The sequence below is a fragment of the Canis aureus genome, chromosome 14 (assembly GCF_053574225.1).
Source record: "Canis aureus isolate CA01 chromosome 14, VMU_Caureus_v.1.0, whole genome shotgun sequence".
Taxonomy (NCBI): domain Eukaryota; kingdom Metazoa; phylum Chordata; class Mammalia; order Carnivora; family Canidae; genus Canis; species Canis aureus.
In genome coordinates this window covers 7,622,540-7,637,451 of record NC_135624.1, presented here as the reverse complement: position 1 = coordinate 7,637,451, position 14,912 = coordinate 7,622,540, and the positions used below count along the sequence as shown (strand labels likewise).

Here is a 14,912-nt window from a genome sequence, read left to right as displayed (position 1 = left end):
GAAATTTATTGTTGCACAAGTCCAAGATGAGGAATCTGAGATCGGGGCAGTTCCTTTTGGGGGCTGTGAGGAAGAATCTGCTCCATGCCTCTCCCCTAGCTCCCGGGTGGCTTGCTGGCAGTCTTGAGCGTTCCTTGGCTTGTAGAAGCATCACCCTGACCTCTGCCTTCATCTTCACATGGTGTTCCCCCTGTGTGTCTGTTTAGGTGTTCAAATTTCCCTTTTTATAAGGACACTAGTCACACTGGATTAGGGCCCATATTAACGACCTCATTTTAACTTCTGTAAAGACTCTATTGCTGAAAAGTCACATTTGGATGTGCCAGGGGTCAGGACTTCATGTTAAAATTTGGGGGGCAGACAGTTGAGCCTCTAACAACAGAGCAATGGAGACAGCTGGGGGGCAGAGTGGGAGGAGAACATGTAAGGTGAATGTTGGTGGCAGCTAAGCTGGAAGGGGCTAGATCATAATGTGGGCTCAGGATACACCATCCAGTGTCCTCTCCAGATGAAAGCCAAGAGGTATTCAGACTAGCCAGAGAGTCTCTGTAGGTGTCCCAGCAGAGATAGGATTTTACAACAGAAGCAAATGGTCTTTGAGAGTGGCTAGAGGCTGTGGGTCTGACACACAGGGCTCCTGGGATGTCAGCCCAGGTCATTGGCCAGGGACAAGAGGCTCATGCATCCAACAGAAGGGACAGAACAGCCTTATCAGCAGGAAGGGGTTGTGGGTAAATAGATCCCCAGGCCAAGGCAGGACCACTATGGGTCTCAGCCTGAGGGATTGCTGAGTACATGGTAAGCCAGGAAAAGACTCCGTGGTGCTGGCCGAGAGGGGACTATCTTCCTCTGAGTGGGGCCCAAGTTTGGAACCTTAAAGTCATCTCTTGTCAGAGTTAGAATAGTTTATCTGGTATCTAACAAAGACAGTTCAGTGGACTGATTTCTAAGATAGAATCATCTACGATAAGACTCAGGAAAGAGGAGATAGGATAAAACTTCATTTGCTCAGCTGGATCATTTGTCCAACTCTACATTTTTACAGGCAGGCATGCAACCATCAGGCATGCAGTGATGGCTGGCAAGCTGGCAGGGCTCACAGGCCAACTGGATGGACAGAGGCATGAACAAGCTTCAGCAATGCAGCATGACTGGTGTCATTATGCAAAGTCCCTGGAGAGCCTGCAGCAGGGTGTATATAACTCTACCCCGGTGTGTCCTGGGCCATGAGCCCATGAGACTTCCTTAACTTGATGAACGGCCTGGGTTTGCTCCCACCTGTTTTTGTAGGTGATTTCTGCAAAACAACCCTTGTAACAAAGAGGCTTATGTTTGACAAAGGGGGCAGAGAAAAGTGGGGGTGTTTTCTTACTATGCAACCAATCAGGTAGACAAGAACCCAGAAAAGATGCACAGATGGAACTTCTGAGGAAAGAAAACATCTCTGAAGACTACAGGAGAAAGAAAGGACAGAGAGAAGGTTCAGGAGATTCAGTCATTAAAGAAAGAAAGGGCCCACTATAGCCGGGCACAAGAATCCAATGATGAGCAACAAGACCCCCTTACCTTGTCATGCTTGAGGGGATAAGCATTAGCTGATAAATCATCTGAAAATATAACCACAAGTATAACAGGTAGACAGAGGGAGGAGGGTGGGGAGGGAGGATCCTTGTCCACCAGAAAGCCCCAGGTGAGCTCTCTACTGGGACTCTCTCTGGAGGAAGGAAGCAGGATAACCTTCCTTCACCTGCCCCACAGTGAGGGCCTGCAGAACAGTCCTGCTTCCTCTGCCAGCCTCCTCAGGGTCTGTACACACACTGCTCCTTGCCCCCTATTCCCTGGCAAAATGAACTACTCAGTCGTGTGTAGTCCTCCAGCATCTTTCCTCATGTGGTTCCAGTATGGTCTACATGTTGACCTGAAGCATGTCCACCTGTGTGTCTGTTCCCACTATATTATTCATTTCTTACGGTTCAAGGAACATACCTTAATCTACTCTGTGTCTAATGTGTATTGAATGAATAAGAGAGTGAATAAATGTCTTTTATCTTTAGTCTGTCAACACAGGGAAACAGAGACCTAGAATATCATCTTAATGGCACTATCAAAATGAATCAAAGTCAGCACGTTTAAACATTAATCTGAAACCAAAGAGATACGTTTTAATAGGAATAAATTAAAAAACCTCAACTTTGGGTTACTGAAATCAATAATATGAAGGCAGGATTCATGAGGGGGAAAAAGCCATTCATTTGGCAAACATTTGCTGAATGCCATCTATGTTCCAGTCACTGTTCCAGGTGCTGGATATATAGCACAGGCAATGTCTCCAATTCACAGGACTTAAATTTGACTAGAAAAAAAAGATCTAAGAGTTTTAACTAAGCACAAGTTTAATGTGAGTCATCAAGATAATACAGCAACAGCAGGAAAACAAATCTTAACCTGATTTTGCCAGCACCAGGAGAGAGCCCACATGTTGCCCTATACCAAGAACTTGGCGCTAACCACAGGTCTCTTGTATCAGCAGGGACTTTGACAAACCAAACAGCATATCTGGAATAACATGGTCAGGTCCCCACAAGTCTGAAAAATGACTGAAGGATTTGCATGTGTTTGGACTGGAGAACCAATGGTCAGAGGAGATGCAACAGCCATCTTCAAACATTGAGAGCTGTCTGCACAAGACTTGACTGCAAGGGCATGGAGTTCACCAGGTAGAAATTACAAAGCAACCAAGAGAGTGTCTCACAAGAGGATTTGCTCCACTAAGGTATAGGAGGCCTCCTTCCCTAGGGAAGACACATTCCATCCTCAGGGATGCTCCAGAAAAAAAAACTATGCTGAGACCAGACTAGAATATCAAGAGATCACAGTAGACTTTGAGTTCCATCAACTGTAAAAGCAAGAATTCTATAGTTAATCTCCCATTAATCAGAAAGGCAGTATTTAGGAGTGTGGGCTTTGGATTCAGGCAGAGCTGGATCCCAGTACTAGACTGGAAAAAGTCACTCACACACTCTAGGCCTCATTCCCTTACTAGTAAGAGAAAGATGGTTGCAGTTCCTACCTCATCCTGGCCATGAGGATTAAGTGAGATGATTTACGTTAAGTGCTGCTTTGTACAGTACCTGGCCCTTGGTAAGTCATCAATAAACATTAGCTGATGGTAATATTGAGTGCTCTTCATTTTATTTTACATATTTCAATTTATTTAGGTAAATCATTTTGCTGTGAGTCCCTAATTTCATAATCCTCCATCTTTCATTTACCTAAGTAATTATTGTAGCAATTTAAAACTATAAAGTAGAAGGACTTTAGAGAAATTATTATATTATTGTTTTATTCCCTAAAGAAATTAGGAAAATACCTAACAGTACAAGAAGGGATATTTAAGGGTGTAACTTAAGGAACTTGTGATCAAAGTAATATTGGGATGCTAATCGTGTACAGGATGGCTGAGCAGGCTGGGGTATGGCAACCCCAGGGACTCTTTTTCTCCTTGAAAGACCCCCATCAGATAACAGAAGTAAGAATCAATCCAGCAAACTGATTTTATGAGGACTAAATCATGTCAGACCAATTTAATTTCCTCCTGTAACAAAGAAACAGGCTGCTGTGACACAGGGAAGCAATGAATAGCAGATACTGTGGTTTCAGCTAAGTCTTCAATTCCAGGCTATGAAATAGCCAAATCTAAGAAGTTAATTGAATTCTGCTGGCTAGTGGAGAGGATCTTTAAAAACAGGCACCAAAGGCTCAGGATCTACTTTCCTTTGTAGGACTGGCAGAAAAAAATGCCCCTTTCCTACAGTAAAATGCAGAATTCATCCAACAAATATTTATCAAGCACTGTCATGTGACATGCCCTCAGTCTGGACTGGATGAAGAAACTGAAGTAAGATTGATAAGCAGACAGACTTAAATGGGACTTTTCAGTAGACGTGAGTATGGAGCTGATGGTTGGGGAGTGCTACAGAAGAAATGGAATCTTTGAACTGGGCTGAGTATTTCAAGGAAATAGGTACAGTTTTAAAGAACAGCTGTCGGGATGGGGCCTGCGAGGCTCAGTTGGTTACGCGTCTGTCTCTTGATTTCAGGTCAGCTCATGATCTCAGAGTCCTGAGATGGAGCCCGCTTAAAATTCTCTCTCCCTCTGCCTCTCCCTACCCCACTCCAACCCTGCTCATGCTCTCTCTCTCTTAAAAATCAAAACAAACAAAAAACAAAAACAAACAAAAAAAACAGCTGTGGGATGAGAAAGGCACTTTGAAGAATCTAGGTTAAATGGATCCAAATGGGCAAACTTCAGTAGCAAGGACGTCTTCAAGACCACCTGCCTGGCAAGGCTGCCCCATATTTAGCAAGGAACCACAAATGGGCATGCTTGTCCCAGGCCGCACCTGTTGCAGGGACCCAATCCGATGAGGCACAATGAGTCAAGATGGCAGACTAAAAAGCAATGAGTACCGGAGATGAACATTTAGCTATCCCATAATAAGCATCTCATACCCATACACACCAGACACTCCCAGTCACCAGGGCAACCTTGCCTTGAAGCTGTACTTTGTTCTTTTTCACACTAGATCTTTTTAACCATTTTTCCTTGGAGTGCAGCTCTGGCCTTTGACTCTGCTGAGAAACACCACACCTTCTTGGGAAATGCTGTTAAATCTAACATTTACCAGGTCCCTTTTGAAGGCTTATGTCTTATCCTTGTTTCTGACACTGAGCTGAGTCAACGCATCGTTTGAAAACTTGCTGAAAGCACCAGCAACACAAAGTAACCATTATGATCGCCTGCCGCTGTGTCAGAAAAATTAGAGACACAGTGTTATGTCTTCCACTGTTTTCACTGACAGTCTTGCTTTTTAAAAAAGGGAATCACCAAGTTCATGTGGACAAGGAACCAGCTTTGATCCTTAAAGATGGAGAGACTGATTCTCAAGATTAAAGTGGCAGTTCTTATGTAGGAAGCATGGATATAAGATTATTGAACTTTTCACATTTCTTTCCTCCTCCTTATAATTTACAGTATGCTTCAAATTAACCTCGTTTTCCTCTTTTAGAAAATATTTTATTTATTTATTTATTTGAGAGAGAGAAAGCTTGAGCAGGGGAGGGGCAGAGGGAGAAGCAGGCTCTCCCCTGAGCAGGGAGCCCAACATGCTGGATCCCAGGACCCTGAGCTCATGACCTGAAACCTAAGGCAGACACTTAACTGACTGAGCCACCCAGACGCCCTTTAACATTATTTTCTAGCTCAGGTTTCCTTATTCAAAAATTTTGAATTCATTATTCAAAAATTCAAAACAACGTAAAGGGATCCAGAAACAGTTAAAATATTTTTATGCAAATAATGATCTGACTTTTGACAACGTGTTTGTCCTTTTCCACCAACATGTTTAGGACTAAAGGTAAGTCTCTCTACGGTTATTAGCTATTAGCATCTGCTTTAAAAAAAAAAAAAAAAAAAAAAAAAAAAGCCCTCTGATTTGTGACTGGACCAGAAAGTTCTTTGCATATCCTTCTATTAGCTCTCTGCTAGAGAGGGCTGTTCCGGGCATGTAATCCACAGCCGTAATGCTGCCTCGCAGGGAGCACGGCGGCACCACGAGGTGGGCAGGCAGGTCCGTGCCGTGGACCGAGTGATGGAGAAGCAGGCTCAAGGGCCGCGCGGGCGAGCGGGGGCCCAACTCCGGTTTTCGGGCTTTCGCCGCCCGAGGGAACTCCCTCCCTGCGGGGACGGAAGGCGCCAGCCGAGCGATCGGGGTCAGGCGCCCGCCTGGGCACCGCGGCAGAGAGGGAGGGGCCAGCAGCCGGTGCTCGGAGACGCGGCGGGACCGAGGGGCGGGGGCCGGGGGGCGCGGGGGGCGCGGGGGGCGCGGGGGGCCCGGGGGGCGGGGGCCGGGGGCCGGGGCGTGCCGGGTGGGTGACCCCCGCGGGGCCGCGGGGCTGCGGGGCCGCGGGGCTCCGGGGATGGGCTCCGCCGCCGCAGGGGCGTCCCGCTGCCCCGCGCCCTGGGCCTGCGTCGGTCGGTCTGTCCTCCCGCCCCCCGCGCCGCGGCGCCGGCCGCCCGGCCCCTCCCGCTCACTCACCCGCCTGCAGGCCGCCCGCCTCGGGGCCGCTGTCCGCGGCAGCGGCGCTGGGCGGCGCGTCCGAGTCGGTGTAGGTGAGCCAGGTGGACTCGGTCTCCCGGGTCCAGCTCTCGTAGTAGCGGGGCTCGATGGCATCCGCCCGGCTCCCGCCACAGCCCATCCTCCCGCGCTGCGGGCGCGCCCGGCGGCCCGGCGGCTCGCGGCTCCGGCGGCGGCTCAGCCCCGGCGGCTCAGCCCCGGCGGCGCAGCCCAGGCCGGCGAGGCGGCGGCGACATCGCGTGCCCGCCCGCCCGCCCGCAGCCCGCAGCCCGCAGCCCGCAGCCCGCCCGGCTCCCGGCTCCCGGCTCCCGGCTCCCGGCTCCAGCCGCGCCCGCCGCCCCCCGCCCTCCTCCTCGCCTGCGAGGCCCTCCCTCCCACGCTCGCGTCCCCTCACCCGCACCCTCGGCCTCGGCCTCGGCTCCCGCTCCCGCTCCCGCTCCCCCTCCCCCTCCGGGGCGGCGGCCGGGGAATGAGAGGGAGGCGGGGGTCCCTAGAGGGCTTCGGCCCCGCAGGGCGGGATTACCGGGATTACCGCCTCCAGGGGCCGGCGCACCCAGCCGTCCGCACACCCGCCGGGCCGTCCATTCATCTGTTCACCTATTCATCCGTGCACCGTTCTTTCCTTCCTTCCTTCCTTCCTTCCTTCCTTCCTTCCTTCCTTCCTTCCTTCCTTCCTTCATCCCTTTTCTCCTCCCTTCCTCCCATTCCTCTATTCTGGAGAGAACTGAAGCCCTTGGGAAAGGATCCCAAGCATTCTCACCACTTGTTTCAAAGCGGTAGAGCTGAGGACAAGCCCCCCAAATGGGCAGAGAGTAATGCCACAAGAATTTAAAAAACAGAGCCCTTGCCTGGTCTTAACTGGTTTGGAGAGTAGAAGGGGGAGCCTATGATCTCTGAGAAAGTTGGACTAGACTCTATCACTAACACCTTTCCAGTTTTGTGACTTTGAACTTTGTTTTCAAGAGAGCAAAACAAGGATCAGGAACTGTTGAGCATCCAGGACACCCTCTCTGGATGGGGCTGGGAGGCATGGCTGGCTTCCCTCCAGTCCCACTTGCAGCCTAGACATCCCTGTGTCCACTGCCCAGCTGTCAGCCTTCCATTCATTCAAGTTGCTAAGTTGCACACTTAGCAACTTGTTGCACACTAGAGCTCGGACTTGGGTAGGCCAGTGAATTTACCTGTCCCAAAGAAGCCGGAACACCTGGTAAAAGAAGGAAACTACCCGTAGTGAGAGCTAGGAAAAGGTAAGAATTGGAAGAATAAATCCTCAATGACCCAGCCCTGCCAGAACAGAACATGATGCTGAATGAGTATTGTTTTCATTCATTCAATATATATTTACTAAATACATATTATGGAAAAACACTTCTATATATATAATACCCATGTAACATATTGTGTATATTACTCATTGTATATAGACTGTAGTGTGTACTGTTTAATACATCTTATAAAGTATAAAGAATAAAGGGGTAGTATTCACTATGTAATACATAACATATAGAATATAGACTACATTGCCTATACTATGTAGCATCCAGTAGATAGACCAATTCTAGGGCATTACCTTCAAATAATCAATGTTCATCAAATATTTTCTTTTTTTAAAGGATTTTATTTATTTATTTGAGAGAAAGAGAGAGAGAGTGAGCACAAGTAGGGGGAGAGGCAGGCAGAGGGAAAGGGAAAAGCAGGCTCCCCACTGAGTAGGCAGCCCTATGCTGGACTTGATCCCAGGAACCTGGGACCATGACCTGAGCTAAGGGCAGATGCTTAACCAACTGAGCAACCCAGGTGCCTCTCATATATATATTTTTTAAATGAATAAATGACAAGAGGCAATATGGGGATGTGGTTAAGAGCACAGACCTAGGGCCCAACTCTGAGTTTGGAGCTTGGCTCTGCCACTTACCAACTGGACAACGTTGGGCGTGTTTCCTAACCTCTCTGTGCCTCAGCTTCTTCTCTGTGAATGGGGATAATAAATTGTCTTAGTATGTGTAAAGTGCTTGGAAGAGTGCCTGGCACCAAAAAACACTCAATCACTCAATCACTGTTAGCTATCATGCACATTTGGGGCAAGAAGCAAAAATGGCATCCCTGAAGGAGGAAATCACTGAAATGATGTATTTTCACATGAGATAATGTCTGTGAAATTCTTACCACACAGAAGTTAGGAAAATGATATTTTTCTTTTCCTTCCTTCCTTTTTCCATGATGTTACTAGCAACCTTCCTGCAAATTTCTTACCACCATTCCTGCATAATCATCGACAGAGCAACATCCTATTTTTTCATGGAATCTCTTCTTTTACTATATAACACCACAAATTCAGAGAAATTTTGAACCTAGAAAAAGTTAGAGATCATCTGATCTAGTCCTTTGATTTTACCAACTAGGAAATCATAGCCCAGAGAGGTTTGTGGTATCACCCAAAATCACAAAGTAAAGTGTGATCTCTGGCAGAACTGAATTTTCAATCAGTACACTTGGGACCTCTGATTGCTGGCTCTTGGCTCTTTTTTTTTTTTTTTCTTTGCTCTTTTAATTATGACTCTTTAGTTGGAACTAAATTTTCTCCCAAAACTTTAGGAACAAATGTAATAAACGTAAATACATAAGGCATAATAAATTATCTTAAACCATCTGTTCAGAATCTATAACTCAACTGGCATGAAATGGTCACTTTTTCCCATGAAGTTTCAAAGCAACAGCAGAGATGCCTGGGTGGTTCAATCAGTTAAATGCCCAACTCTTGACCTCAGCTCAGGTCTTAATCTCAGAGTTGTGAGTTCAAGCCCTGCATTGGGCTTCATGCTGGGCATGGAGCCTACATACATACATGTATATATAAAATAAAAGCAACAACAAAAATAATTATTTTAAAGGAGGTAGGGTTGCAACAAGGAATTGAAAGCCTTAGCAAAACCCATCCAGAGCAATGAAGTAGATTATGCCTTTAAAAGCTATTGCTGAGAGACACCTCAGTGGCTCAGTGTTTGAGCGTCTGCCTTTGGCTAAGAGCAGGATCCCGGGGTCCTGGGATCAAGTCCTACATCAAGCTCCCTGCAGTGAGCCTGCTTCTCCCTCTGCCTATGTCTCTGCCTGTCTCTCTGTGTCTTTCATGAATAAATAAAATCTTTAAAAAATTTTTTAAAAAAACTATTGTTGAGTGGTATTTGTAACACAATGGAATTCTCAGAATAAAGTATCTGTGGCTTTAAGAGCCCTGTGGTGGGTATCACCGTTAGCTTGTTTCTATGGAAACTGGAGCAGAGGGCTTTAGGGACCAAAGCCCTTCCACCTACGGATCTTATTTATGTGGCCTAGCATCACAGGGCTCTGCCCAACTGCCACGAGTTGAAGAAGGGAGACCTCCATGGAAACAGTCACAGAACAGATGGACCCTCAACCTGCCCGCAGGATCAGTCATCTGAAAAAAGAGTACAGACAGATTCACTGCCTTATAAGTTTCAAATTTTCCAAGTGAAAAAGTAACACAAATAGCAGCAGCAATAGCAGCAACTATAGCAGCAATAATTCTGGCCAACAGGATGCAGACCCCAGATAAATCTCTTTAATCCTGAATACCAAATTTCAGTGAGTATCCCACGATTCCAAATTAGTGAGCAAACCAGAAGTGTAGCTCCATGCCCTTTGTGTGGAGGATTATCAAGTAGTACCCATTGAGCATCCCTCTTGTTCTCCAATCTTGACTGGCTGACACATCCTCATTGATCTACAGATTGTAATTTTATTGTAAAGGAAAATAGCTCCAAGTTAACACCCCATAGCACAAAATCTAATTGCATTCCTCACATCTGGGTAAAAAAAAGCTGACAAGTGTCACATGGGTCCAGTTCCTCATCTCTCACCTTTAAAGAATGACTCCATCCTTGGGGAGTTATGTGGCACTGGAGTTCAAGTGATACAGGGTAAACATGACTACCAGAGAGAAAACCAAAAAGAGAAACTGAAATATTGTAACAGCAAGATTAATGAGTTTTGGACTTGGTTTAAGAGGTTAGAAAGGGTGAAAGTGGAAAAAAAAATTTGCCTATGTTACCCCAAAACACAGATGGAGAAGATTAAATTTAAATGTGAAACTAAACACTGTAAATTATCCCCATGAATCTTTAAACCAAGTAATTCTCAGGAGAAGAGAGGCCAGCTCCTCTGGATTAATTCTAAAGAGATTCAGCAAATTCTTCAGAATTTATCTCTGTGCCTGGATGAATGTCCTATGGTGCTTTGTTATACTCCACAGGAAAACCCAGGACAATGCAATTGCCGGTGTTTCCAAGTTTCTGATTTCATTATATTTCCTTTCTGTGAAGTAGTAGCTAATTGATAAGATATAACAAATAAGAACACCTGGGTGGCTCAATGGTTGAGTGCCTTTGACTCAGGTTGTGATCCCGGGTCCTGGGATCGAGTCCCATATCCGGCTCCCTGCAGGGAGCCTGCTTCTCCCTCTGCCTATGTCTCTCTTCTATCTGTGTGCCTCTCATGAATAAATAAATAAAATCTTTAAAAAAAAATTTAGTGAATAATCGATTTGTTCTCTCACTGGGGAATATGAGCCACATTCTTCTAGAAACAGCCTGGAGAGAAAAATCTGCTGCTGGTGAAGTGGATGTGTGATGTTTTTAAAATGACAGAACTTCAAATTGTAGACTGTAATAGTTAAAAGAAAAAGGGATGGGAAGAAATCCAGAGAGGCCCTGTCCCACGGGATTAATTCCAAAGAGAATTCAGAAAGCCTGGAGGCTTTGAATAAGCGTGCACATAGCACAACATATTCCTAGGGCCCTTTAGCACCATCTTTCTCTATGTCCCCTAGCATCACACTGGGTGAATTCACAGTATTGCCTCTGTACTTCCTCTTCACCTGAAACAAGGTAAGGTTGAATCATTTGCCAAACGTTACTCTAAATGTAGGGAGGAGGAAGACTGGAGCCTACATCTCAGTCTGTACCCAAGGAGGCTTCCTTCTCTTTAGAGCAAAGGAAGGGCAGGTTGTAACTTCTTCCCAAGCTTGGAGAAAGCATTTTCTATGGCTTTGCATGGTGCTGTCTACAGTGTTTATTAAGAACAATGATCCCAGTTCTGTGCATCAGTTCTCCTGACTGAAGCTTTACCTTGAACCCAAGAGGATTTTGACAGCATGTGAATCTGAAAAGTAGTTTGAGAATCAGCAGGCAGGGCACCTGGGTGGCTTGGTGGTTTGGTTCAGCGTCTGCCTTTGGCTCAGGGCATGATCCTGGGGATCCTGGGATGGAGTCCTGTACCAGGCTCCCCGCAGGGAGCCTGCTTCTCCCTCCGCCTGTGTCTCTGCTTCTCTCTGTCTCTCATGAATGAATAAATAAAATCTTTGGGGGGAAAAAAAAAGAGAATCAGCAGGCACTTCAGAATATAATGTGATGAAAAGAGAGGAACCAAAAGAGATGGGATAGATTCTGTCCTCTGCTACTGGTTTACAATGCCAGGAGTCCAGGAGTCCAGGAGTACAGGGTTTCTAAGGCCAAGCTCAAGGACAGGAACAGAATGTTCTCCTCACCTCTGACCATGGTCTGGAGCATGGAGGCAAACTGTGGCTTCGGCTCTTGACCATTCTCAGAAATGTTCCTGTAGCACAGAGTAGACCAGATACTTGAGACTCTTTCTCTGAAAGAAAATAAAGCACAATTTTTTGTTTGCTGTTTGCTTACCTATATGACCCTTAACCTGGACCTCCAATCATTAAAGAGATGTGGTATATCTTATTCATTTCCCTTTGCAAAGAGTTGCTTGCCTTACTGAGTCAGAGCAAATAAAAATGAATCCTGGGCAAGTGAAAAAGTGCAAATTAATTTTCATACTTATATTACTCCTTTGGTGGAGCAAGCTGTTAACTGTACTCATGCATAAAGTCAGACCACAGCATGGCAAAGCTCAGGGGGACAGATGGTGACTTTTATTCATTCTTTCCCAGATAAGGGTGAAAAGGACCACAGTCAGTTACACTGTCCATGCCACCTTGATTGTTGCTATTGGGATTGACGCCTTCATCAAATATGGTATAGATGTAAGAGACAGGGCTGGGACGCAGGGAAGTCAGGCCATCTCTCAATCCTGTCTTGTAAAATTAACATGGAAAGCTTTCTGTTTGTCTTTGGTCAATAGAAAAGTAATCACCTTATCCTAAATGAAAAACATGACTTCCTGATTACAGTAAAGAGAGGGAAGGGGGGAAAAATGAGCAAGGCAGACAACGGGTCTTTCATTTGTAATAACCCAGCAAAAATTCTGCCTCCTGAGATTGCTGGCAGCTTGGGAGAGATGGCAGAGAAGCTGAGGCAGCCTGCAGGGCATTTGGAAAACAGAAGTTGTCCATTTGCATGAAGCTCCCAATACATTGCCCATGAGAGGGAGGTTGATCTGACTCTGCTTGCATTTGAGGGTCATTAAATCAAGGATTTAGAATGTTTTTTGCATTTTTCCCCCTTGAATGAACATGTGCTCCAGTTTGGACTCTGATGCTTGCTCATGTGAGAGCAGAGGCACATTCTGTGCTTGCTCTCATCTATGAAATGGAGATAAGCACACTACCTATGCTTCATGGTGTTGCTAGTGTTCAGTAGAGGTTAGCTATTGTTTTAATCTTTAAAAATATTTTATTCTTGGGGCTACTGGGTGTCTTGGTGAAGTGTCTGCCTTCCACTCAGGTCAGGATCCCAGAGTCTCTGGATCAAGCCCTGAGGCAGGCTCCCTGCTGGGGTGAGTGGGTGGGGCAGGTAGTAGGGGGCTGCTTCTCTCTCTCTTGTCCCTCCTCCAGCTCTTTCACTATCTCTGTCTCTGTCTCTGTCTGTCTCTATCTTTCTCTCTCACATAAATTAATTAATTAATTAATAAACAAACTGTTTTTATTTATTTTTAAAGATTTTATTTTGTTTATTTAAATAAAAACAGGGCAAGAACAAGTTAAGTTAACCCCAAGGGGGCTCCAAGAGTATGGAGGCCCTTCTCCCTTTGTGTTTCCACCTCTGGCCAGAGAGGCAGAGCTCATAGGCAGGATCAGCTTTCTGCACAGATGCAGCTGTGTTTTGCATCCAGAGGTGACCGTGGAAACCAACGGGGGGCTCTGGAGGGTGACCATCCATCCCCACAAGGACGCCCTACCTGATGAACAGTGTATCAGACAGACCTTTGGTGCATACCGACAGGCTTCTCAGACTGGAACAGGTACACTTGGGGGGAGGCAGTGTCCTCCACCCAGCTCCTATGACTAATTCTAGCTAACATTTATGGAGTACTTTTATGTCCCAGTCCCTCTATAATAGGCATATGGATTAGCTCATTTAATTCTCACAGCAATGCTGGGAGGTAGGTGATATTAAAGCCCCATTTTTATAATGAGACACTGAGACTGACAAAGGTTAAGTGTCTCGCCCATGTCAACCATAATACCTAAGTCAAGATTTAAACGCGGGTCTATGTGACACCAAAGTGCACCCATTGGTCACCTTGCCAGTCTGGCATTTGAAAGCCGTTCGGATGGGACTGGCTACCTGCAAACATCTAAGGAGAGGACTTCTCCAAGGGCAATCCCATTTGGGAAAGCTATATGTGCTCCTACTATTCACAGGATGAAAAATGAAGATTATTAGGACCTTCGGAGAAATTTTCCAATTCCAAGCAGTGTCTATGCGGATAGTAATCCTATTCAGAATTGAGAAAAATAGAATAGTTACTGGAATAGGGTGAAAAATACTCCACACTAATAAACTCCCTCATAAACAGTCACATGACCAAATCCAGGAACAAGCATGAATAGGAGAACAAGGATTTGATTTCTATGTTGATTTTCTATATTGCATAGGGTGTTTATCCTGGCAGCACCAGGGAGAAACAAGCTAGTAAAAATTATGTGTGGGCTGGTGGAATGTTTTGATTATGTGCATTGTTGATTCTACCTCCTGATAGATTCCTTCATAAGGTTGAATTAACTGATGTGCATTTCAAGTTCTCAGCTAACAGCAAACAACTTACTCAGGAACCTCAGGGAACTGCTGCTATCACAGGTCAGAAAGCAGGTGGTTTCATGCTTATCAGAGCATCTCAAACAAGAATAGAATTAGGGTTGTGGGGGGGAAAAAGAGAAAAAAGGTGCCTGACTGAATAAACCCTGTACAGGCAAAACAGTGTCTCTCTTTTGGTGGCTCAAAAATGTATGGAGAGACATTTTAGGGGGAAAAGGTGTGAGGTGGGAGGATGATTAGAGAATTAAAGGAAAGTAAGTGGTCGTGGTGAGAACAAGTTAAAGCTAAATAGTTAAATCTTTCCGGACAAAGCTCCAGGGAGACTGAATGCCTCCTGCGAAGAAGATCTGGGGAAAGCAAGCCTGCTCAGAAAGCAAGGTCATAGCTGTCAGAGAGAAGGAAGATTCTTGGTGCAGCCTCACGGTGGTTATCCAGATCGCCTCCCACCTCACGCATGTCCCCAGTCCTCTGAGCTCTCTTCCTCTATGAACTTGTGCCCAAAGCCTATAGAAAGGAGACAGCTGGAAGCAAAACGAGAAAATAGTTCCACTCAAACCTGCCTGTGGTGGTTGCCAGAGGTGGTGGGGTGGAAAGTGGGTGAAATAGGTGAAGGTGGTCAAAAGGCATAACTTCAGTTATAAAGTAAGTCCTGGGGATGTAATGTAGAGCATGGTGACCATAGGAAATGATACTGTATTGCATATTTAAACACAGCTGAGTGTAGGTGGATAGTAACTAGACTTCTGGTGGT

The 14,912-nt window shown here is 45.8% G+C and overlaps 1 protein-coding gene across 5 annotated transcripts in view; it reads right to left on the bottom strand.

Moving 5' to 3' along the window:
* BAALC (BAALC binder of MAP3K1 and KLF4) overlaps nt 1–14,912 on the bottom strand; it is a 106,633-nt gene that overhangs the window by 74,599 nt on the left and 17,122 nt on the right. The window contains exons 1-2 of one of the 5 annotated variants that reach the window (XM_077846855.1): nt 6,661–6,741; nt 4,404–4,452 (exon numbers count right to left, since the gene is read on the bottom strand). In XM_077846855.1, the coding sequence (XP_077702981.1) occupies nt 4,404–4,452; nt 6,661–6,726 (115 nt within the window). In that variant the 5' untranslated portion in view covers nt 6,727–6,741. Of the gene's footprint in view, nt 1–4,403; nt 4,453–6,098; nt 6,345–6,660; nt 6,742–11,700; nt 11,808–14,912 lie in introns of those variants that run through there. The other 4 variants (XM_077846853.1, XM_077846856.1, XM_077846851.1 and 1 more) reach the window with 4 other exon arrangements.